The sequence below is a fragment of the Lactuca virosa genome, chromosome 9 (assembly GCF_052849685.1).
Source record: "Lactuca virosa cultivar CGN04683 chromosome 9, Lactuca_virosa_CGN04683_v6, whole genome shotgun sequence".
NCBI lineage: Eukaryota > Viridiplantae > Streptophyta > Magnoliopsida > Asterales > Asteraceae > Lactuca > Lactuca virosa.
In genome coordinates this window covers 30,054,068-30,079,988 of record NC_136434.1, presented here as the reverse complement: position 1 = coordinate 30,079,988, position 25,921 = coordinate 30,054,068, and the positions used below count along the sequence as shown (strand labels likewise).

The 25,921-nt window shown below is 38.5% G+C and overlaps 2 protein-coding genes across 5 annotated transcripts; both read right to left on the bottom strand.

Moving 5' to 3' along the window:
- Positions 1-20,547: 20,547 nt before the first annotated feature.
- Positions 20,548-23,738, bottom strand: LOC145137881 (UDP-arabinose 4-epimerase 1-like). 4 transcript variants are annotated; one of them, XR_013721271.1, is made up of 8 exons: positions 23,609-23,697; positions 23,404-23,479; positions 22,820-22,844; positions 22,269-22,348; positions 22,060-22,184; positions 21,856-21,969; positions 21,272-21,771; positions 20,548-20,799 (listed from the first exon to the last, which is right to left on the bottom strand). XR_013721271.1 is itself a non-coding variant. In XM_079072022.1 (7 exons), the coding sequence occupies exons 2-7, from the start codon at positions 23,477-23,479 to the stop codon at positions 21,568-21,570; spliced, it is 624 nt and encodes a 207-aa protein (XP_078928148.1). In that variant the 5' UTR covers positions 23,617-23,738; the 3' UTR covers positions 20,907-21,567. The 4 variants fall into 4 exon arrangements, 1 of the variants encoding a protein (XP_078928148.1); XR_013721270.1 differs by having other exon boundaries at positions 20,549-20,799; positions 23,617-23,738; XR_013721272.1 differs by having other exon boundaries at positions 20,551-20,799; positions 22,269-22,375; positions 22,820-23,479; positions 23,617-23,663.
- A 66-nt stretch (positions 23,739-23,804) lies between these two features.
- Positions 23,805-24,744, bottom strand: LOC145137880 (protein LIGHT-DEPENDENT SHORT HYPOCOTYLS 5-like). The gene has a single exon (XM_079072021.1). It carries the CDS (start codon positions 24,529-24,531, stop codon positions 23,854-23,856), a length of 678 nt encoding a protein of 225 aa, XP_078928147.1. The 5' UTR covers positions 24,532-24,744; the 3' UTR covers positions 23,805-23,853.
- Positions 24,745-25,921: the final 1,177 nt, after the last annotated feature.

Below are 25,921 nucleotides of genomic sequence, written 5' to 3'. Positions count from 1 at the left end.
GACCTTCCATTGCTTAGATCTCCTTCTATGAAAGTTTATGGCCATTATTAGCCTAGTTTGGTACCATTCTTGGTTTTGAGCATGATATGAAGATATGGCTTTAGATCTGGACATCTCAGGGCCTTTGGGGACTTAAAGTTGCCAACTTTATCAAGTCTTGGCCCTCCTTCATGCTCTAAGCCCCTTGACAAGCTTTGATTAAGTGTTTTTAGCCTTTAATGCCTTGTATGGATGTAAAGTTAGCAACTTTACGTGGTATCTCGACCCTAGGGGGGTTGGATCTGAATTTTGGGACCTTGGATCCCACTGGAAAGGACTGAACATAAAAAGGACTGAAGGAATTCATCGAGTCCCTTAGTCGACTCGACGAGTCGGGTAGGGTTTACCCCTTTTCGAGATTATGGATGAGTGCAATGAAGGATTAAAGTTTTGGCCTGCATGAGTTTGGGGTCTTCTGGACATTAAGGAACTCGACGAGTTACATGATGGGTTTTTGAGCATTCTAACACTTCCTAAGTGTACATGCAACCCTAATAACCTTGAATCTATGTTTTCTCTATATACATGCAAATTTCTTTTCAAGGTTATTTCCTAACTAGCATGGCATGGGGATTACATAGAACATAAAACTAGTAGAAATACATACCTTGTTGTTGCTTGGATTCCTTCAAGACTTTGTGAGCCTAGCACCCCAAATGTTGTGCCTCAAATGCTTCACACAACACCACAAGACTTGGAATAACTTGAGAGAATACTTCTAGCACTCAAAATCGGTTATGCCCTCTCTAGTAACACTAGGTCACGATTTTGCTAGCCATAGGGTTCCTTTTATAGTGTTGTCACAATTAGGGTTTACACATGAATGCCCTTAATTGTCATGACTCTTGATTTCTCATGACCCATGGGTTTGTAACTCCCATGGACTATCCATGGAGCTCCATATGGTTATAACCAAACCCATAAACCATGGATCATTAATCCACCATAAAAGAATTGATGATTGTCATAATCAACCCTATATATTTAATTAGTCTCTCTTTGATCACCAAACTAATACTAGATTAATACTCGATCAATACTAATTAAATAATACTATTATTAATATATTAGAACTTATAATATATTAATAATCATAAGTGCCTTATTCTCTCATCTAGTCTATCCAAGTATTGCAATGCCATGCAACCCAAATGGACCATGCCGGGTCGGGTCAAATACATACCAAATAAAGTTATGGACTTAGACACTATATCCAACAGTCTCCCACTTGGATAAGTCTAATAACTATATTTGCAAATATGACTTCAAAATCCGACTAGCAATCGTAGCTCTTTCAAAGTCTCTCGGAACTGAGATGATGATGATACGCCATTTAAGATAAGTGATCATATAATCCTCTGTTCTCATGATATCAGCCGGACAAACACATGGAACATGGTCTTACTTATTGTCCAGCATTTGTTTCTCGATCTCTGATTTGTTTCGACATAGAACTAAATTGAACACATCAATTAGGTTCTGACCGGGGCCGGTACATAGGTCAAAACCAAATCATCGAGGGGCCCAGATATCGCTTCTATTTCTAGAAGGAACAGATAAACTTCGACTGATATGCTTGTACTAACTACTTGTTGAATTATTCACAAAGGCACGTTTTATGACATCGAGTTACCAATGCGTTTTCGTGCAATCAATGAATAACCAACTCATAGTCAACAACTCATATCTCTAGGTTTGAAGATTTATATGATATTACCGTCTCACGATCACTCGAGATAAATTCCATGAAGTGATGCAAGTGAGCGTGGGTTGGGTCCAATACTCAGCCCTTATGAGTACTCATGAATGTTGTAGCAACCATTGCATTGTCCAAAGCACTTTCAGACAAATCATACAAGCCAAATTCATGACAGTCTTAAATCAATACTTACTTCCAAAGTTTGACTGACTGTGGATGGTTTGAATAATAACATAATTATTCTGGAAGTAAAAACATGCAAAATTGAAACATAGTAAACAATCAACACAAGATAGTAACACCTTACTCATAAATAAATAACAACTTTTATTTATCATCAAATGTCAATTACATTTTACAAGTTTCAGGAATCTAATTATTGAAACTAATATCATCCTTCAGCCCAATGCGCCTCGCATGCTGTAAATGCTTAACCCTGCTCAGTCCCTTCGTGAGGGGATCTGCCGGGTTCTCATCTGATGATACCCTCTTAGCCACGAGGAGTCCTTCTTCTATTCGATGTCTGATGAAATGGTATTTTCTGTCAATGTGCCTAGATCTCCCGTGATCTCTCGGTTCCTTAGCCAAAGCAACCGCACTTTCGCTGTCACAGAAAATTTCCATTGGCTCCTTTATAGCTGGTACAACTCCAAGGTCTCCGATGAAGTTCTTTAGCCATATCGCCTCCTTTGCTGCTTCACTTGCTGCTATGTACTCTGATTCACAAGTAGAATCAGCTACTGTCTCCTACTTGGAACTTTTCCAAGTAATTGCCCCTCCATTTAGGATAAAGACCCAGCCTGACTGAGAGCGGAAATTATCCCTATCAGTCTGGAAGCTAGCATCGCTATATCCTTCCACTCTCAAGTCATCACTGCCTCCGAGGGTAAGGACCCAATCCTTAGTCCTCCGCAGATACTTGAGAATGTTCTTTACCGTTGTCCAGTGTGCCTTGCCAGGGTTCCCTTGATATCTACTGACCATGCTCAAAGCAAAGGCCACATCAGGGCGAGTACAAGTCATAGCATACATGATCGAGCCCACAGCGGAAGCATATGGTATATGACTCATCTCAGCTATCTCAGCCTCTGTACTCGGACTCTGAGTCTTACTCAGCTTGGCATTACTGTGGACGGGTAATTCCCCTTTCTTGGATTCTTGCATGCTGAACCTCTTCAGCACCTTATCCAAGTAAGTACTTTGACTAAGTCCAATTAGTCTCTTACTCCTATCTCTCAATATTCTTATCCCTAGGATATAGGCAGCTTCCCCAAGGTCCTATAGCGAAACACTTCTCAAGCCAGGACTTAACCTCCTGCAAGGTTGGGACGTCGTTTCCTATGAGAAGTATGTCATCCACATACAACACCAAGAAGCTAACTATGCTCCCACTAGCCCTGACATACACACAAGACTCATCCTCACTCCTAGAAAAACCAAACTCTTTGACTTTCTCATCAAAGCAAAGATTCCATCTGCGAGATGCTTGTTTCAATCCATAAATGGATTTATCAAGCTTACACACTCTATTAGGGTATCTTGTATCGACAAAACCCTCTGGTTGAGCCATGTAAACATCCTCAGCCAACTTTCCATTAAGGAAAGCGGTTTTGACATCCATTTTCCATATTTCAAAATCATGAAATGCAGCTATGGCTAACAATACTCTAATAGACTTAATCTTAGCTACTGGCGAGAAGGTCTCATCATAGTCAACTCCCGGAGTTTGAGTAAAGCCCTTCGCAACCAGTCGCGCTTTGTAAGTATGTACCTTCCCATCCATGTCGGTCTTCTTCTTGAAGATCCATTTGCACCCAACTGTCTTACGACCTGGTACATTGTCAACCAAGTTCCAAACTTGATTGTCATACATGGACTGAATCTCGCTGTCCATAGCCTCCTTCCATTTAGCAGACTCAGGGCCTGCCATGGCTTCCCTGTAATTATTAGGTTCATCCAAATCTATTAGTGTACTATCACTAATAAATGTATCACCTTCAGTGGTGATGTGATAACCATAATAAAAATCAGGTGTGTTCCTCACCCTAGTGGAACGTCTTGGAGGTACAGACTCATCTATCGGATCAACAGGAGTTTCCTCCTCAGGTTGGTCGATAGCATTTGAGGTTCCTTCACCACTTGACTCTTGAAGCTCTTTAAGGTCAATTTGCGTCCCACTGTCCCCTTGGCTTATGAATTCTCTCTCACGAAAGACTCCTCTTCTTGCTACAAAAACCACATTATCACTGGGTCTGTAGAAGAGGTAACCAAAGGATCTCTGTGGGTAGCCGATGAAAATAAACTTCTCACTTCGAGGTTCAAGCTTATCATGAGTCTCACGCCTCACGAAAGCTTCACAACCCCAAATCTTGATGTGGTCCAAATTGGGAACTTTCCCAGTCCACATCTCGTGAGGTGTTTTGGCAACCTTTTTAGTAGGGACTAGATTAAGGATATGGGCGGCAGTCTCTAAGGCATACCCCCAGAAAGAGATTGGTAACGAAGCTCGACTCATCATGGAACGAACCATATCCAACAAGGTTCAATTGCGCCTCTCAACTACACCATTCAACTGTGGTGTTCTGGGAGGTGTCAATTGTGAGACAATCCCACATTCCTTAAGATAGTCAAGGAACTCAATGCTAAGATACTCTCCTCCCCGATCGGATCGGAGCATCTTGATGTTCCTGCCCAATTGATTCTCCACTTCCTGCTTAAACTCTTTGAACTTTTCAAAGGTTTCTGACTTATGCTTGATTAAGTAAATATATCCATATCTACTGTAATCATCAGTAAAAGTCACATAATAGCGATTAGCATCCCTTGTAGCAACTCTGAAGGGCCCACACACATCCGTGTGTACAAGGTCCAACAAACCTTCACCCCTATCACAAGTACCTGTGAAGGGTGACTTTGTCATTTTTCCAAGTAAACAAGACTCGCAACTATCATCTGACTTGAGGTCAAATGATTCCAAGACTCCAGCCTTTTGGAGGTGGCCTATGCGCTTCTTGTTAACATGTCCAAGACGACAATGCCACAAGGATGCTTTATCCAAGCTATCTGAAGAATCAATATACAACACATTATTTCCTAGATTGTCTACAACATTCACGGCTTCATATACACCATCACAAGGTAATGCTTTAAAGTAAAATACATCATTGTAATAAACATTAATAGCACCATTTTTATTATCAAATGAAAATGAAAAACCTTGTTTGTACAAGCCATGAAAAGAAATAATATTTCTCGCCATTTCGGGCGAGTAACAACACTTATTCAAATCTAACATTAACCCATTATTAAGCAATAAAGAATAAACTCCTATCTTGGTAACAGGTGATGCTTTCCTGTTGCCCATGACTAAGTTTATCTTCCCGTGCTCCACTTGCTCACTTCTTCTTAGTGCCTGCAAATCAGTACAAATGTGAATACCACAACCTGTATCAAGCACCCAAGAATTAGCATTAGATGAGTTATTAGACAATATTGTGTAAATACCTGCATGGGTGGGTTTAACCTTCCCATCCTTTACATCTTGCAGATATTTAGGGCAGCTTCGCTTGAAGTGTCCCTTATCCTGGCAATAGAAGCACTGTGCTTCCTTTGGGTTTGAAGAAGGAGTAATGGGACCTTTCTTTGTCCCACTTGAAGAGGAACCATCAAGAGTCTTACCCTTGGTACCCTTCGAAGGGCTTTTCCTCTTCTTACCCTTTCCCTGCCCAATAGCCAGAACAGGGGCTGTTGAAGGAGTAGAAGTAGCAACTGCTTTACCCTTAAGGCCATTTTCAGCTGTCCTTAAGAGTCCTTGAAGTTTGCTAAGTGTGACTTTCTCCTTGTTCATATGATAAGTCATACGAAACTGATCATAACTTGGAGGTAAGGAATGGAGAATGATGTCAATCGCCATTTCCTCAGGAAAGTCAACATTTAGCTTCAGCAACCGGTCAACGAACCTTTGCATCTTCTGCAAGTGACCGGTGATGGGTTCACCATCCTTCATCCTTGCGGTTATCATGGAGGAGATGATTTCATACCTCTCCTGACGCGCGCTCTGATGGTACCTTTCCATCAGATCCAGGTGCATCTCATAGGGGTAGAAATCTTCATAGGATTTTTGAAGTTCAGGAGTCATGGTGGCCATCATGATGCATGCTACTTTAGTAGCATCCTTTTCATGTGCAACAAACTCCGCAAACTCTTCAGGAGTAGCATTGGCTTCACTCACAACCTTAAGCTCCCTATCGAGGACATATTCTTTGTCCTCATAGCGGGTAATCATTCTGATGTTTCTGATCCACTCATTGAAATTGGATCCATCAAAGATGACCTTACCACACAAGTTCATAAGGGAAAAGGAGCATGTTGGGTTTAAGCCAGAAGCATTGTTGGAAGACATCTGAAAGGAAAGAAAGACAAGTTTCATTAGATTAGGAATCCTTAATAATTCACCCAAATGAAATATTAAGGCTAGGATCCAACAAACTATTTATAGTTGGAAGAGGGATGCCGTAATCCATACTATAAAATATTTGAAGGTAGGTAAATGACGATTTACCAATTTCCACCATAAGAACGAAATATTTTATTATTAGGTTTTATTGGTTTTGAAACTCCTAGATCTTTTGAGATACATTGAACTTTTCAATGGCATGTTTGAATCTCGATTGTGCCCTCTCAAGTTTGTGACTGGGATGCCGAGGATCACAAACAAGGTGTGAATAACCATACAATTCCTCTTGAAGTGTCCCGTCTCACCGCATGTGTGGCATACTGGACTTACTTCTGGGTTGAGGGTTGGAGTGACGCATGGGGCCGGGGCCCTACAGTAGCGGGAGATGTGCCCCTTCTTGTTGCACCTATTGCAATGCAATTCTCGGCAGACTCCATGATGATGGTAGTGGCACTTGCTGCAGAGCGGGAGGTTTCCATGATACGGTTTTCTCGGTGCTGGGGTAGGGGGCTAGTGGGATTAGGGGCTTCTACAACTAGTTACCTTTTGGTACGCTCTTGAGTCGATCCACTTCCTTTCTTGTTCCCTAGCTTTCGCTTCATGACCTTAGGTTTGGAGTTTGGGGCGTCTTGGTAAGTTGTCCCTTGTTGGTTTCCTTGGTTGTTACTACAGTTGAAGTTGCCGACACCGTTTCCATTTCCATTTGGGTTGTTGGCATTGAGTTGCGCCATGACGGCTGCCACGACAGTTGTTACAGCGGCTTGGAAGGTTGCGGGGTTCATCTGAAGAATTGGTGTTTCGTCGGCTAGCTGGTTGTTTCCATGGAAAGACATGATTCTGTTGCGTGATGAGAAACAGGTCCATGAGTAACTATGGTTATTTCTACTCGTATCTCATCTATGATTATAGATATGAACTTATGCATGTACGCATATGAATCACATGTTTTGTTGTACGATTCTCGTTGTTTCGACCTACATCCCTATGATGTATTAATGGTAGTATGTAGAAATAGGTATTGTACAAATGTTAATTTACCCTAATATATGATAGATATCAGATCCTTAAGTTGGCTCAGGTTACATGAGTTCTTGTAGGGCGTACCTCTCTTGATTTACTACTACTAGTTGTGACGAATTACATGGTAAACCTAGGACTTAATGTGAATAGTGTGATGACTCTCATATGCCTAAATCGCGTAAAAGTGTCCAACCATTTCGCTCATTTCACGAGTGGCCTCTTCTGCTCTCTGCTCTGCTAAGGCTGCCCTAGCCTCAGCTTCCATGAGATGTTGCCTTAGGGAGGTCACCTCCTCTTCTAAGGGGCCGAGATGATTGGTAAGGTCTTCCTGTTCTGTGTGTTGGTTCGGTATTGCTTCCGAGGGGTAAGGATCGCTAAGGATCTCTCCGGCGCCTTCATCCATGTCTGACTCCTCATCAGAATCCTCTCCCTCGTGGTCCATCTCTTGGTATTCTTTAAGACCCATTTCTGGGTTCTCCCTTTGCACTTCCTCTGGTTCTCCCTCGATCCATTCGCTGGCTATTACCGTAGGGTAGTAGGGGTCTTCGGGGTGAAGCTCAGTCATGTTGTCTTCACGAGAGTGGAGGTATGAGATATATGTAGAAGATTTAAGTGTGGAGGTCATATGGTATTCTAAAATGCTACTATAGTATTACATGTTTGATCCTAGGGCTTCCTGATGTACGAAATCGATACGTTTTTAGACTTGTTGTTATTGTTTAGTATCATAAAATACTCCTATAGTATTTTAAACCTTAGGTTTGGTTCTAATGCTCCTTTTCATGTAGGATTTGTATGTTTTAGACTTGTTGCAACACCACCATCACTCCCAAACACATGTTGGTCGTATCTCGAATAAATACAGTTGATCAGGCTCTATTTATTCCAGATATAATTACATAACTGCCCAGGTTTGACTGTAGTGTTCAACATCTAAATACTTTTGTTTTGTTCTTATTATGATACGGTTCTAGCAAGTATGTATAATTTTAGAAGATACTTATATTCTTAAGGTATACTTTTAGTCAGAGTGTTTTAGTCCCATTGTATTTATAGTTGTATATCTTGTATGGTTAGATATACTAGTTCACTATAAACAATGCTCTGATACCAACCTGTCACACCCCCGAACCTCGACGGTTGAAACGTCCGGGGGCGGATGACTTCGTGTACAGTATCATAACAATTGAATATAAATGAAGCACAGCAACCAAACATCATACATTCGAAATACACACTTACATAGTTTACATATTGAACTTGTTCATCAGTTTCACAAAAGTAGGAAAGTAAAATTTCTTGAAGTTGCACCACTTGATCTCCTAGTCGAACTTACTACCTGTTACTGGATCCCTGAGAATACAAGTCGTTTTGAAAAGCGTCAACTAAAAAGTTGGTGAGTTCATAAGCAGTTTTGTATAAAAATGGTTTTTGTACTTGTTTACAATAGTTTTCATAACGCTTTCAGAAATCCGATATTTTCTAAAAAGAAGTGGTTTGAAATATTTGTGTTTGATCTTATATTAATGCATGTGTGTTAATGTTTACGAAAATAGAAAGAGAATGATTTTCAGACAACCCGATGTTGTCTACGATAGCTGATGCTGGAATCTCAACCCCGGTGGTTGAGTACCGGTGCTTATAAATTGTCGTTTTATCAAAAAGGAGGTTTCCCGTTTTATCCCAAAAAGAAAATAGAATGGTTTCCTGTTTTATCCCAAAAAGAAAATAGAATGGTTTCCTGTTTTATCCTAAAAAGAAAATAAAATGGTTTCCCGTTTTATCCCAAAAAGAAAATAGAATGGTTTCCCGTTTTATCCCAAAAAGAAAATAGCATGGTTTCCTGTTTTATCCCAAAGAGAAAATAGAATGGTTTCCTGTTTTATCCCAAAAAGAAAATAGAATGGTTTCCCGTAAATCTTATAACGTTAATTCCTCTAAGTGAGTCGTTATAACCATACTAAATAATGACAATGTCGCCTGTCTTTGCGTCTTTGGGACGCCGACGGAATAGGATAAGGTTTTTGTCACCCTAGACTGGCCTAGTCTAACTATAGCGAATAGCTCAGGTGTGGGGTGTCACCCCCGTATAGATCTATACACAAACTCACACTCTCTCTCCGGGAGACTCTGGTTATAATTACAGGCTACGTTTGTACACTCATATGGTGCCAAACGAAAAGTCTCACTAGATCCTTAATCAAAGTTTACGCAAAAAGAAGTAAAACATACAAAACTCATTCCCAGGCCCAATAAACATGTAAGTGGACCACTAAGGCCCACTATACGTGTCTATTATTTCCAGGCTCAAAAGGAATATGAATGTATATCCTGGGCCCAATATACATGTAAAAGGACAACTAAGGCCCACTAAACATGTAAAAGGACAATAAGGTCCACTAAACATGTAAAAGGACACTAAGGCCCACTAAACATGTATATTATTTCCGGGCCCAATAAGGATATGAATATCATTTTGAACCCGTTTGTTATTATTTTGTTTATTTTAGCTCGGTTATTTACAAACATGATATAAAAAGCCCACTTTTTGTAAAATGACGTTCTTGGCCCAATAAGCCACAAAGTTTTCAATTAAGGCCCACTTATAGTAAAAATAACATTTTAGCCCCCATTTTGTTCAAAACTTGTGTTTTTGACTAGTTTGTGGTAATAATAACATTTTAAACCCATTTTTGTCAAAAATATCATTTTTGGCTTGATTTTTGTGAAATACACATTTTTCTGGTTTTTGGCTTTTCTGACCTAGTTGTTGGAAAATTTGTAGAAAAATCATCGTAAGTCGAAATTTAGATCCGTAAATTCTGGAAGTTTGGAAATTTTGTTTACTTTGTTCACAATTTTTCTCATAATTTTATTGGCCTCTAACAAGTGTGAAATTGCTCACCTTCACAGGTTGGTCCGAAATTATTTCAAATCTGATAGGCAGTTTTGTAAAATTCACCAAAAATTGTAGAAAAATCGTATGGAAACCTGAGAGTAGTCATTTTAAAGGTAATAACCTGAACGTTTTTCATGTAAAGCAGTTTTGAAAAATATTACCATTAATGAGGTCAAAACAGTTCGAGATTGGACTAAAACTTTTCTGTCAAGGGCTGATTTTTGAGTTTAAGTTATCTAAGTTTGTTCACAACACCTGTTTTTGCTATTTTAAGTGGATAAATCCCAGATCTACAAGTTTACAAGTATTATATGTGAGGACACATACGTTTCTCAAGGTTTATATGAAGATCCAAGTGATAAACTTCATTTTCAAGTAAAGATCTAAAAGTTAAACACATAAACATGCATATATACATAGATCTAACACAAAAGCACTTGTATTCTCCCCCAAAAACATTATAAAACCGAAAACAAGGGGGTATGAAGCTCACCGTGGGGGTTTTTCAGATGTATAAGAAGAAGAAGAAGATGAAACTTTGAACCTAGCTTGAGTTCTTGATGAGATTTGTGTAGTTTTGGTGTTCTAAGAGCATAATCACGAAATTTAGAGTGGTTTTGAGGAATGATCTTAGCATAAGAAGGAATAAACAACTTGAGTGTGAAGTAAACTTACCAAGTTATGATCTTTGATGAGAAATCTTGGATGAACACTCTTAACCACGAAATTTTTGGAGGAAATGTGAGAGAGCACTTGAAGATTAGAGAGAAAGGAGGATGGGAGTGAAGTTTGAAGTGAGGAATGAGAGTGATGGTGGGGGTTTTGGCCTAGATAAGGAGGAGAGAAGAGAGAGGTTAATTGTCATTACTTGTTGGTTAACATTTAATTACATAGATGTATGAGGTGTAATGTGCATGTTTACATGCAAGATAATTGTGAGGTGTCACCTTAGATTAATTCCTTATTTCTTTTTTTTTTAAAAGGCCCAACCGGCCCAAGAGGTTTTTCGGCCCGAAATGATGGCCCAATAAGGATTGGTTTCGAGTTTTGGGCTTGGCCTAAAAGAGTTCTTGGTTCATTAAGAAGTTTTCGGCCCATTAGAGCCCAAGGAAGGGTTTTCGGCCCAATATAAGGTCTAATAAATGTTTTCGGCCCAAAAAGACCAATTGAAGAAGTTATCAGCCCAATAGGGCCCAATAAGGAAGTCTTGGTCCAATAAGGGTATTGGGTTGAGAATTTATGGGTTATGGCCCAAAAATTATTGGGCTTGGCTTATTGGATCGAGTTTTGGGTTTGAATCACAATATATGAAAGTATGAACTTAAATGGCGCCGTAGTTTGAATTTTACTAGCTGGGTCCTTGTAAGTTTACATGGAGGAATCATCTTGTACACTATTTAAGATCTAACCCTAATTTGCTAATTGTGACATCATCACCCGTTAGAGGGAATTTCGTCCCGAAATTCATTCTAAAGCAGCATTTCAAGCATCAAGGAAAAGGTGCGGGTATCTCAGGTTCGCTTTCCTATGCTCTTCCCAAAGCTTATTATCTCTTTCCAAATAGGGCTTTTAGTAGCACAAGGCCACTGACTTGGAATCCTAAAGACTTCTGTCATTTACTGCATAGTCCTTTTGTCAGTTCCTAGATGTCTTTAGTCACGCTCGAGTTTGTGTGATCTCTTCCGTTGCCTCCCTGGTGTTCTCAGAGCAAGTGACAGTGTCATCGGGTACTTGCCCTTCGGCTAGTTGGGTGTTGGTCATCTCAGCCCCACTTAGAGGCATCCTGCTTTTGCGTCCTATATGGTGAGGTGAATTGAGGATTTGTGTACTTGGCGTCCCAATAGTAGTGCCTCTAAACCTTAAGGCGAACACCGTTGTCACCAAGTTAAGGTTGCGTGCGGTATAGTTGGCCTCATACTTCTTAAGTTGCCATGGGAGTTTCTTACCACGAGATTTTGAACTAGTGGGAGGTTGATCTTATCTTGTTTCTACGAGTAGGTCGAGTAAATCCTTGATTTGGGCTAGGGGATATCGATCCTTAAGGATGAGTTCATTTGATTCTTAGTAGTCAGTGGTCCTATGGACACTTAGCCTTTCCTGTTTATGAGTTGGATAGACGTTCTCTAAGGTTCAAGTCTTGGTTTGATAATTCTCATACTTACTGGGTCATCCCATCGACCGGATACCTTCGGTGTCTATGTTGGTGCTAAGTGGTCTTAGTGGTCTGGCTAAGAGGATGGTTCCATGAGTTGAGTCGATCTCCGAACTCAACTTGGCATGTAGGTGATATTTTCGGAAGGACTTTGGAGACATCTTAGGGGGTTATAAATCTCTAGGTTACTCTCGGTGTCCTTTGCTCCTTGGTTCTTATCCCTACTATGGGCTTGGAGAGAGCGTGGTATTTCTTGCACGGGTACCTAAGGGTCTAGATGCCCGAGATAATTCGAGTATTGTCGTTACAAGTTGTAGGGGTCTCGTTAATCGATTGGTTAAGGTGAAGAGTCTCGTTGGTACATGAATTTCGTATGGTGAGGATCAAGTCAGCCCATGTCAATTGACACCGTTGGGCTCTTTATTGTAATAGGTGCTGGATTGATCTGAAAGGGATAATTGTTTGAAATGATAGTGTGTTCTATGTACACATTTGTAATGTTACCCATTTCGTTCTTGGTATTACTACTGTGGTTGTCTCGGTCTGAATTTTTGGGTGCCCTAGCAATACGAGTGCCTTGGTATAAACGATGTGATTTCATAGTCTGATTTCTATTAGACCTCTCTATGATGGTTCGATGTAGCTTAGTCGTACGTAATTCAAGATTGAAAAGGTTGTAGACTGAGTGGTTATGCCCTAAATCCACAGTCAGCCAAGGAATAAGAATTAAGGCGGGTCCACGCACTCTAAGTTTGTAGAATCTTAATTACACACGGCCTTACGTTTACACTAAGTTATCATAACTTTCGCAAGGATCTTTAGTTTTCCTACGAAGTTTATGATTAGTTCGGATGAGGGAGTACTTTATGATTATGAATTTTAATTGGCAAAAATTTTGTGAAAATGCGATGCTTAATTTTTGTTGTTTTGAAACTTACCGGTAATCCCAGTAGGTTTCCTTATTGCTTCATCATGTCTTGTTGTTAAACTCCTCCTGGTCCTCCGTCATTCTTCTCTGTTGGACAATTCCTCTTGAAGTGTCCCGTCTCACCGCATGTGTGGCATACTGGACTTACTTCTGGGTTGAGGGTTGGAGTGACGCATGGGGCCGGGGCCCTACAGTAGCGGGAGATGTGCCCCTTCTTGTTGCACCTATTGCAATGCAATTCTCGGCAGACTCCATGATGATGGTAGTGGCACTTGCTGCAGAGCGGGAGGTTTCCATGATACGGTTTTCTCGGTGCTGGGGTAGGGGGCTAGTGGGATTAGGGGCTTCTACAACTAGTTACCTTTTGGTACGCTCTTGAGTCGATCCACTTCCTTTCTTGTTCCCTAGCTTTCGCTTCATGACCTTAGGTTTGGAGTTTGGGGCGTCTTGGTAAGTTGTCCCTTGTTGGTTTCCTTGGTTGTTACTACAGTTGAAGTTGCCGACACCGTTTCCATTTCCATTTGGGTTGTTGGCATTGAGTTGCGCCATGACGGCTGCCACGACAGCTGTTACAGCGGCTTGGAAGGTTGTGGGGTTCATCTGAAGAACTGGTGTTTTGTCGGCTAGCTGGTTGTTTCCATGGAAAGACATGATTATGTTGCGTGATGAGAAACAGGTCCATGAGTAACTATGGTTATTTCTACTCGTATCTCATCTATGATTATAGATATGAACTTATGAATGTACGCATATGAATCACATGTTTTGTTGTACGATTCTCGTTCTTTCGACCTACATCCCTATGATGTATTAATGGTAGTATGTAGAAATAGGTATTGTACAAATGTTAAGTTACCCTAATATATTATAGATATCAAATCCTTAAGTTGGCTCAGGTTACATGAGTTCTTGTAGGGCGTACCTCTCTTGATTTACTACTACTAGTTGTGACGAATTACATGGTAAACCTAGGACTTAATGCGAATAGTGTGATGACTCTCATATGCCTAAATAGCGTAAAGGTGTCCAACCATTTCTCTCATTTCACGAGTGGTCTCTTCTGCTCTCTGCTCTGCTAAGGCTGCCCTAGCCTCAGCTTCCATGAGTTGTTGCCTTAGGGAGGTCACCTCCTCTTCTAAGGGGCGGAGATGATTGGTAAGTTCTTCCTGTTCTGTGTGTTGGTTCGGTATTGCTTCTGAGGGGTAAGGCTCGCTAAGGATCTCTCCGACGCCTTCATCCATGTCTGACTCCTTATCAGAATCCTCTCCCTCGTGGTCCAACTCTTGGTATTCTTTAAGACCCATTTCTGGGTTCTCCATTTGCACTTCCTCTGGTTCTCCCTCGATCCATTCGTTGGCTATTACCGTAGGGTAGTAGGGGTCTTCGGGGTGAAGCTCAGTCATGTTGTCTTCACGAGAGTGGAGGTATGAGATATATGTAGAAGATTTAAGTGTGGAGGTCATATGGTATTCTAAAATGCTACTATAGTATTACATGTTTGATCCTAGGGCTTCCTGATGTACGAAATCGATACGTTTTTAGACTTGTTGTTATTGTTTAGTATCATAAAATACTCCTATAGTATTTTAAACCTTAGGTTTGGTTCTAATGCTCCTTTTCATGTAGGATTTGTAAGTTTTAGACTTGTTGCAACACCACCATCACTCCCAAACACATGTTGGTCGTATCTCAAATAAATACAGTTGATCAGGCTCTATTTATTCCAGATATGATTACATAACTGCCCAGGTTTGACTGTAGTGTTCAACATCTAAATACTTTTGTTTTGTTCTTATTATGATACGGTTCTAGCAAGTATGTATACTTTTAGAAGATACTTATATTCTTAAGGTATACTTTTAGTCAGAGTGTTTTAGTCCCATTGTATTTATAGTTGTATATCTTGTATGGTTAGATATACTAGTTCACTATAAACAATGCTCTGATACCAACTTGTCACACCCCCGAACCTCGACGGCAGAAACGTCCGGGGGCGGATGACTTCGTGTACAGTATCATAACAATTGAATATAAATGAAGCATAGCAACCAAACATCATACATTAGAAATACACACTTACATAGTTTACATATTGAACTTGTTCATCAGTTTCACAAAAGTAGGAAAGTAAAATTTCTTGAAGTTGCACCACTTGATCTCCTAGTCGAACTTACTACCTTGGGAGGAGCCCACGACATCCCTATATGTTTATATGCATGACTTATGCGATTGATATGGTTTATGTGATTGTTATAGCTGATATGGATTATGTGGTTATATGGATTGTGTGGGGTATGGTCTGGGGAACTTACTAAGCTACGTGCTTATGGTTTACAGTTTTGGTTTCAAGTATCATCGATTTGGAAAGGAAGGGCACGGCTTGATCGCAGCGCACACACCTATATTTTCCGCAATAAGTGATTTTGGGATGAACTCTGATAAATGTTTTAATTAACTATGTTTTGGAATGTCAGGATTAAATGATATCTATGTTTTGACTATAATAAAAATAAAATTTTACCATTGATTTTTGAGTCGTTACATAACCACTATAGTGGTCGGTCTCACCGCATCACCACATTCAACCACTAAACCTATGGGATACCCACCATTATCTTCCTCTTATTTTTTTATTTTTAAATTAAAAAATATATATATTATTGTAGAGAGAGGTTAAGAGAATTAGAGAGAGATAGAGAAAGATAGAGAGAATGAATTGTATTGGCCGTTTGAAATCGTTGTCCGGAGCACGAAGGGCCACGACCACGAACCACCGGGGTGGTGTGCACGGTTGTGGTTCGTGGCCACCTAGACCACGACCCACTTCGTGGCAACCATACCGGATGGTCTAATATTTCAATAGTATTTTATAAGTGGTCTTGCTTTTTGAATAAATTATTTAAATAAATCATAAAAAGTGGATATCGTGACAATATAAACGGGGATTTGTTTTTACGAAACTGATTATATGAACCAAATTTTAACAAAATTCTTTGAATTATTAATGTGAAACAGTAAAATGTAAAATATTACACAATTCAAGTCACTCATATGCAAATTAAAGTCTAAATTACTAACCATAATAGAAAGCAAAGGTGTCGTTTGATAAAATGAACATTACCCGTAACAATTTATCCATTTTTAGTATCACTATATTTCTAGGGACCGTGGAACGCAAACCACACCACCGGGTAAACCAATTCCAGGTTTAAATGGAGAGAAACATTTGAAAAAAAAATGATCTACATCTTCCTCCTCTAGACCACAAAGCAGACAAACTAAGGCATTAAGAACAATACCTCTAGCCGCCAAGTTGCTAGCGACCGAAATCCTGTTGTAGATCATCTGTGAAACACAACAATTATCTTGATTGTCACCCATTTAACCCATCTAAAGCCATGCATCAAGCCGACATGTTCCATCTTTTTAGCCATTAAGATCCGGAGCGAATTGACCGAAAAAAAAAATCCCCGACACATTAGCCCTCCACTGCCACATATCTGTTGTTGTGGACAAAACAATATTTGCGACAAACCTTTCCAAGCTTTTCAACTCCCCAACCTCCATTCCTCGTCTCAAATTTCTCTGCCACAACCCCTTAAAAACTGTCTCCGGATCACTAAAAAAACCTCTATGAAACCTTGTAGTTTTTGTCTACCTCAAGCTTGTATAACTTTAGGAAAAAATCTCTCAAAATAACATCACCACATCATCTATCTTTCCAAAAGTGAGTATGTTTTCTATCCCCCAAATTTCCTTAAAATAAGTCATCAAGAGATAGTCTCATTCTCTAAGATCTTCATTAATTCGGTAAATAGAGAGCCAAGTAGCCAAGATTCTACATTTAGCAAAAGGCTTCCTATCTATATATTTCGTATTGTGTAAGCCTTAATACATGAAGTGCAAATGTTATTATGTTTTTTAATGATATCATTTTACCCTTGGACTAAACTAATAAAAACCATAAACTATATGGACCGAATATGTACAAATGCTATGTTTATATATCTTTCATCCTAAAAATTACACTTTTTCCTCCACTGCTGGAGTCACCACCTTCATCTAGATGAACTCTACAATAAACCATCTAGATGAACTCTTGTATTTTCGTGATGAAGGTGATGGCGCCAAAAGAGAGGGGCGGTGGGGAGAACGTGTCGTTCTCTAGGGTGATAGAGATATAAAAATAGCATTTGCAATTACATGTTCGTTCCATGTAGTTTATAGTTTTTATTAGTTTAGTCCAAAGGTAAAAGGTATAGTTAAAAAAACAAACAAATGAATTGTTAGATTTAGCAGCCATCGACCAATGTTACAAGAAAATAAAACCCCAGTGCTATACTTTTGAAACTTGGATCAAAAATACAAATTTCACTAAACTGCAGGTACCAGTTCTGCAATTTACTCTATATTTAAGAAAACTAGAAAAGTGCAATGTATAGGCCTAGGTTATTCTATTCAAACTAAGTATTGTGTTATTGTATGCATAACTGTGGGTCAATCATTTTACTTAATTTTGGAAAGTGAATAATACATATTATTAAATTAAATATAATTAAAAAATACCAACTAATTTCATTCTAAGGGTATTTTAGTCAATTAACATAAATTTAAAAAGAGGAAAATTACATATTTTAAGGAAAATAGATTCTATTAATTTTAAAAATCTGATTGTATGGATGATAATTCTCCTAATTCGAAAATTCTGACGGAATATGTTTATCAATATATTGAAAAATAACAAATATGATTGAACCATACATGTAACGCCCGTAGATCCGGGCTAGTCAATTTAGAGACGATAAGCATCAAAAATGACTTTTTAATGGAAGATTATTTAGAAGGATTAATCTTAACTAAGTTGTAGTATATGTTACAAGGATTTCGTACATATAAAGAACGCCGAAATCCGAGTTATAACGAAGAAGTTATGACTTGTCGAAGTTTCGCGACAGAACCGGCACGACACAGCGCGACGTAAATAGTGAATTTACGTTAGAGCGATGTTTGGCCTTAGCAATCTAAATGAAAGTCATAGAATACGTTAAACCGAGAGCGTGCATAAAAAGAACGCCCAAATCTGACTTCGTATGAGGAAGTTATGATTTTTCGAAGTTTCGGCTTAGCAATGTACAGCCCAAAGTTCGAATATGAGATCGAGCGATATTTAGCCGAAACAATCTAAACGAGAATTGAAGATCTCGTCGATAGTAGTCCAACGACGGAAAGACAGACGAAAATGGACGTCAGACGAAGGAGTTATGGGTTTATAACGGAGTTTTCCTGTCCCGGCCTACTAAAAATAATATAAAAATAATATAATAAAAATAAAGTCAAAATTAGCCGATAAAGTCTAAATGAAAGTTGTAGATCTTGTTTTTACCTACGCGTCGATATAAAGAACGTCGAAAACGGAGTTCGTATGCGAAAGTTATGGATTTCTGAAGTTCGGGGCGCGAAACCCCAAAACTGTCAGAGACCACGACGTGAAATCAGTGGTCACGACGTGGCATGTCTTCTGACGCCTCCTGGAGTCTGCCAGATCCAACTTGCGATGACGCATGCAGTGACGATCAAGCCCACGACGTGAAAGTACTGTTCACGACGTGGAAAATGAGAAATCATCCCTATAAATAGAATTCAAGGGGCAGCCGAGTTTGGTTGCTCAATCTCTTCTCTCCCACTCCCGATACCCTCTCTAAGCCCTATTTTAACCCCCTCGAAGCCCCGACAGCATCCCGAGACCTGAAGTGAGTCCCGAAGCCCAAAGATCCCGAGAAGAAAAGAGTTTCCGCGCTGAAGCCCTGCCCGCGAGAAGCCCGGTGTGTGAAGATATCCCGGTTTCATCGGAGAATTTCTACTCGAAGAGCCGTAGTGCTGTCCGAGAATCGTCTAATCAAGTGAGTGTGTAGTTACTTTCTTCTAACACATAAATATGAAGTATTTTCTATGAAATACGTGCTATGTGTTTATATATTGTTCTTTATTTGAGATGAGTGTGGAATGGATGTTTTATATAGTTTTTTTAAATGAGTTAAACTGTATATGTATTTTATATCTACAAATATGTTGGGTAGAACATGGGTAGATGGAATAGTTGGTGTGTGATGAGAGATGGTATGAGTAAACCCTGGTGACTATGAGACGTAGTGCCTATTAGATAAACCCTGGCGACGATGTGACTTCGTGCCTATTAGATAAACCTTGGCAGCTATGGACTTAGTGCCTGTTGTATAAACCTTGGCGACGATGTGACTTCGTGCCTATTGCATAAACTTTGGTGACTATGGAGTTAGCGCCTACTGTTAAGTAAACCTTGGTGACTATGGAGTTAGCGCCTATTGCATAAACCTTGGTGACTATGGAGTTAGTGTCTACTCTTAAGTAAACCTTGGTGACTATGGAGTTAGCGCCTATTGTATAAACCTTGGTGACTATGGAGTTAGCGCCTATTGTATAAACCTTGGTGACTATGGAGTTAGCGCCTACCGTTAAGTAAACCTTGGTGACTATGGAGTTAGCGCCTATTGTATAAACCTTGGTGACTATGGAGTTAGCGCCTACTGTTAAGTGAACCTTGGTGACTATGGAGTTAGCGCCTGATAGCTATGGATTTAGTACCTGAGAGATAAATGTTGGTAACTATGGACTTAGTACCTGATAGATAAACTTTGGCAGCAATGGACTTCGTGCAAATTCCTTAGATAAATCCTTAGGAATGAATGGATGAAGGATAGTTGATTCTTAGGGTAAACCCTTAAGAAATAAAGGAGATATGGGGATGGGTGTTTGGGTTGATTGTTTGATGATTGAATATAACAAATGTATTATTGTGGGTTGAAAACCCTATATGCTCACCAGGCTCCCAAGTCTGACCCACTCAGTTTTCTTTGTATCACAGGTATCGCTGTGAAGACCCATTTCACTGAGAGATTATAAGAGATGTAAATCACTAGTGTAAATGAATGTATGATATGTTTATGCTTATGTGTCTGTATCGGAACATGACATCCCGAAGTTTTATTATTAAATAAAAATACATTCTCTTTGAGAAATGTTTTGATAAGTTATTATCATATCTTGTTTTGGTAACAAATTCCGCAACCGTTTTCTTTAAACGATTACTCTAATTTATAAAACAAAGCATAAACAAATCGGTATTTTCTGGCCGTGAAATTGGGGATGTCACAATACAAGAATTACACATTCTGACATAATATATATTTTGATTTAATGAACTTCTTGAAAAATAACAAAATTTTGGATACAAGTTCAAAAAAATTTCATTACATTCTTAGAAAAGAAAAAAAAAATTATAAACTATTCTATACGAATGTTACACTTATTAATAACACAAAAACACAATATATGAATTATTCTACCAGAATATACTATTACATATATTTTTTTTCATTATATTGTATATTATTCTGGTAGAATAATCCATTCTTTTTGGAAGATTGGTGGTCATTGTTCATCTTCATCCCATACAATGTTCATCTTCAAGATTCTATTCTCACATAATCAGAATTCAAGATTTCATTCCAGTAGAATGTTGTAAGTTTCATATGTACCATGTTTTGCTTTGATATCTCTCGTTTCGTACCTACAAAAAATAATGGTATTCAACACTTGATCATTATTAACCAACAATATAAGATAAAATTCAAGCATAAAATTCAAGCAAACCAAAATAAAGTCACGCAAAAACCCTTAAAGAGAAATGGATTCGTGATTCCATTCCAACATAATTAGAATTCATGATTCCATTCCAACATAATTTGATTCGCGATTTCATACAATTCGTGAACAAATGCCAACATAAGTAGAGGAACTGTTTGTCTTTCTGTTTGGATGGAAATAAAGGAATTGTTTCATTCAAGCATTTCAGCGAACAGTTGGTGGGCAGAATCTAAATATACATAAGCATGTATCTCAAATAATAGGTACACGTACACAGAGTTAAAACAAATTACAGCAAGATGCTTGTAACACGAAGTGGTTTTGAAAGATTTTTTTGATGTTTGATGACTATCTAAACATCAGGGTTAGTTGGGTTTATCGAGACATTTTTTTACCTGTCGTTGATCGGGACTGCCAAAACAAGGGGGAAACACCGGGATTGTCGAGCAAACACCACCGAGACCCCCATTTGATTCCTTATTCTAACCGGGAACTTTTCTGACTTCTTCATCTAACCCTCCCTGCTTCGCACTTCAAAGCCACAGAGGACGAAAGCAGCCCCGCTGCTTCGGCCTACGTCCTTCTTCGATCTAGACGACCATCAGAGCACGTCATTCGGGTGCGATGGGTCTGCAATCGTCGGTCTATAGTTGCGATCAACAGTGGCTACATGGTTGGAGAACTGGAATACCTACTTTAATGGATCAAGGGTACTCTCACCCACATATGCAACTGCTGCAAAATGTATTACTGCATCAAATGCATTTTCAGAAAAGATTTTGTTTACAGCTTTTGCATCTCCCAAATCAGCATAAATGAATTGGAGTCTCCCAGGTTGTGGGAACAGGTCTTGAAGAACTTTCACAGCTCCTATGTTTCCACGAGAGAGGTTGTCCTATCACAAATTTACATTACTTATAGTTGGATTATATGTTCTAAATTTAATTTAAAAAAAAAGAGAGATAATTATAACATATACCACTATGGTTACACGATAAGAGTCTTTTAGCAGGCGTAATGTAGCATGGGAGCCAATATAGCCAGCACCTCCAGTTACTAAGACATGAGTAATTCTTGTTTCATGCCTAGAGAACTTCAAAACAAAATGAAAAATAAGCAGAAATGGACAAAAAATAAATAAATAATTTATAAACAAATGAATGAAAAGGGTCTGTTTACTTACTCGGCTAGGGCTCCTGAAAGATGGGGATTGTTTGAGCATGAAGATGCATAATGCTATAAGGAATGAAGCAAAAATAATCTTTCTTACAAATCCTTTCTTCTTGTTTGGCTCTGTATGATCCATACCTGCAACCACAGAAACCGAAAACAACTTCAAATTCTGTAAACTTTGATGTAAAAGTTTTATCAACCATCAAGTTGTGAGATTACCTCCTAAAGCATAAGACCTGTTAGGCCTTGGTTGAGTTCTTGGCTTGTTAAAGTTTTGCATTTGTAGAAGAAGAATCCCTCTGTGAAATTAACTATTGTTGATTAAACTATAAGACACACCTTGCTTTGATCAGTAGTAGAATTATATTGTTAAAGTTCCATGGAAGTAAGAGACAGAACAAGGAAACAGAAACAAGAGCCTTGGTAATGATTTTATCATCAGTAAGATTTCAATTCAACTGAAAAAATATTACTCGAGCTTAAGAATTTGAAATACATAGCAAAAGCAGTGTATAAATCGATATCCGAGAACGAGGATCAAATTCACTAAGCTCGATCTTCAATCAAATTCAACAAAAGGTCAGCATGACCAACATGAGATCATCATACTGTACAAAAATACAATCGAATGCCAAGATCTAAGGATTAACCCGAGAGAAAATCAAAATACAAACATGCAAAATATATAATTAACCTCAACGGAAGAAACGAAAGAGAAAGAAATTGAGTGCAACAAAAATATTTCGTCAACGATTAGACAAAAGGGTTACCTGACAAAAGCAGCATTCCAAAAACCTGCGAATGCAAAAGAAGGATCAGAGAATATCTATGACGAGAGAGCAAAAGGGTACAATGGTGGAAAGCACTTCTTTTACATTGGTAAGGAAATTATGATTCTATATAACAGAAAAGGGTAATGGTAAATAAAGTAAACAGTCCGAGATGCTTCATGGAGAGAAGAACAAAACGTAATAAGGAAAAAGTGTAAAGAGAGAAAATCAAAATACAAAAATACGAGGGGATCGGCACTCTGATGCTCAATTTAGGGTTTTCAGAAATTGGTTTTTATATAAAGAGGGGAACGAGATTTAATAAAAGTCAATACCATGATTATAGGGATTATTTTTTAAAGTTATTGAACAAATTACTAAATTACCCTTATTTATTTATTTAATTATTTAATTTTTTATTTAATTTTGATTGGCCCACATTTATGTATACAATAACAAAATAATTAGTTTAAACAAATAAAGCTAGCTAGCTCTATGTGCAATATATATTCATTATATTGAATCTAAATAAACATCGTTTTTATGTTCGAATTGGAACCCTTTCGCAGCAGCAGCCGCAGCACCTGAGATTGAACCTGCAGCTTCGATGGCGGACCCACGTGTGTATGCGATCTCACCTATAGTGCACCCAGGGACCATCTTGGAACAAAAAAACAAACAAATATTTAGCATTTTTAACGTGATACGCATTATTTTTTTTTAAATATATATATAGATATACACTATTATTAATTCTTTATAATATTAATTTTTTTTGAAGAAACACACATATGTACCGTCTTGTAGCTAAAAATCCACGGTCACTGTGTGTTTGGCTCCGGTACGTTTGGTTCTTGTCGAAATAGACCGGCTCACGTTTTCTTTTACAAATCGAGTTAAAACCCGACAAGTAAACAAATGATATTTTATTATATTACAATTATAATAATAATAATAATAATAATAATAATACGGTAAAAATAAATATTAAAAATAAGTTGATAATTACATTTAATTATAAATATTAATTCAGTTTAATTGAATTTAATTGTGGAAGTAGCCGGAGAACGGCTAGACATGGCTGCAACAGCAGCCCCACCATCATCCTCACCACCACCACCACCACCACCACCACCACCGCTGCCACCTCCATCAACAGCCACCGACACTTTCATTGCTGCCGCCGTGGCCGTGCCACCGCCAGGCCGTTTTCTTTTCTTCTCGTAAGGAATACCTCGAGCCTTGGCTTGACTTTCTCTCACTTCCCTCAAGTACATCCTCACAGCTCTCGCACCAAACGGGTTCGACTCCGGACGCCCGCCGTTCTCCTCGTAGGCAGCTCGGAGCCGGCCGATTAGCGCGTCTAGACTCCCCCAAGCTTGCTTGAGCTGACAGGCACATGGCGCCGGCGGGTTTGGCTGGCCGAAGTACGGACAATCAGTCACGTGCACCTTCGTTTTACCGAACTGATCAAGGTACTTAAGAAACTCGATCACGTGAGCTCCGCTGCACCTCGCCAGCGTTAACGGCGGCTTGTGGTTGCTCAGGTACTGTAAGAACGTGTTCCAGTCGCGTCGTTTCTGAGACTCGTATCTGCTCGGTGTTGTCGCTGGTGTATGGACCGTTGACCTTACAGCGGAGGAGTCATCCGCAGGACCACCAGTCGGCGATGGTCCCGGGTCATTTGACCCTGATCCGGATGCTAAATCCATGTGGGATTGCGATTTTTTTAGTGTAATTGCCAATTGGACAATGGGGCTTTGTCTTTGAGAAAGAGAAGATTTTGTCTGTAATTCTTTTAGTGATTGTTGATATTCGTTTTGATTGGTTTTGTGGAGAGGGATGGTGATGATGGGACGGAAATAGAAAAGTAATATGAATGTGTACGAATGGATGATTTTTCTTGGAGAAAAAAGAGACTAGAGTCTAGGATGACTATTCAATTTTGTCATATAACACACAATTACTTTATTTAATTATTAAAAATAATTAAAAGAAACTCCAAAGCTTCTTAAAAATAAAAACGTCCTATAAATATAATTTTTTCCATTGTCCAGAAAATTGGCATGCATGCTTCAAATGGTTCTATCCATTACAAAACATTTTTCTTGAAGCTTTTTGAAAAAAATTCTTGGTTCATAAAAAGTATTATGAATATATTTATTGAAGCTGATGAAAATGGTTTTTTGTGAAAATGAAGTCTTTTTTTTTGTGAAAAAAAATAAAAGGGTTGGCTAAAAAGACATCTCATTTTTTCATATAGACACCCTATTTGATTTTTAAGATATTTTTTTTTGTTGAATTTGAATTGTTTTTCGAAAAAATAAATTATAAATAGTTTATTATATGTTAAGTTTTAATAAAATGTTCCTGTTGAAAGGATGTCAATTTATAAACACATTTAATCTCGCTTAGTTGTGGGTCAGTTTTGCTGGGGCCACTAAATGTCTTGGCTGGGTATGGATTATTGGATTATGGAATTTGGAATTACGAGACAAAATTATGTAGAGATGCTTACGTCAGTCACGTGGTTATGATGGTATTACATGATGTTCTCTATTGGTGGTCGGGTCGGATCATTTTCCTAAATAATAAAGTAATAAACTAAAACAATATAAGTAAAGTATGATTATATGTAGTTAGAATCAGATAATTAACATGATCATAATATTTTAGAGGCATCGTGTGAAAATCAAAATAATGTCCTATAAAAATTTTCTTGTAAAATATTATTAAATAAATTTGTTACCATTAAATTTAGAATTTAAAGTTACTAACAAGCATCTCCTAAATTCACTACCACAATATTATGTCTCTACTCATTAACTGTTCCAAATTCTAGAATCATAGATGTTCACTTGAATATCTTCTTTGTTATCACAATTACCTTTCAACTTGACTATGTCTTCATCTAACAAGACATATTTTATGGCATTTGCAGTTTAACTTCTTCTCTAGGTTCTTCACAATATCATGAACTTCTTCTCTAGGTTTTTTCGTAGCTTCACTAACTTCATCCATCTTTTTGGCACACGCAATTCAGCTTATTCTCCATGTTCTTCGATAATCGATTCTTCATTACAAGGGTATTCCGACATTTGT

What these genes read in the sequence shown, in the direction of transcription:
- LOC145137880 (XM_079072021.1), bottom strand. Translation starts at nt 24,531, where the DNA reads ATGGATTTAGCATCCGGATCAGGGTCAAATGACCCGGGACCATCGCCG.
- LOC145137881 (XM_079072022.1), bottom strand. Translation starts at nt 23,479, where the DNA reads ATGGTCCCTGGGTGCACTATAGGTGAGATCGCATACACACGTGGGTCC. An exon ending in AGCTGCAGGTTCAATCTCAG is followed by an intron (nt 22,845 to 23,403) that starts GTGCTGCGGCTG and finishes TTGCATTCGCAG; the next exon opens with GTTTTTGGAATGCTGCTTTT. An exon ending in CAGGTCTTATGCTTTAGGAG is followed by an intron (nt 22,185 to 22,268) that starts GTAATCTCACAA and finishes CTGTGGTTGCAG; the next exon opens with GTATGGATCATACAGAGCCA.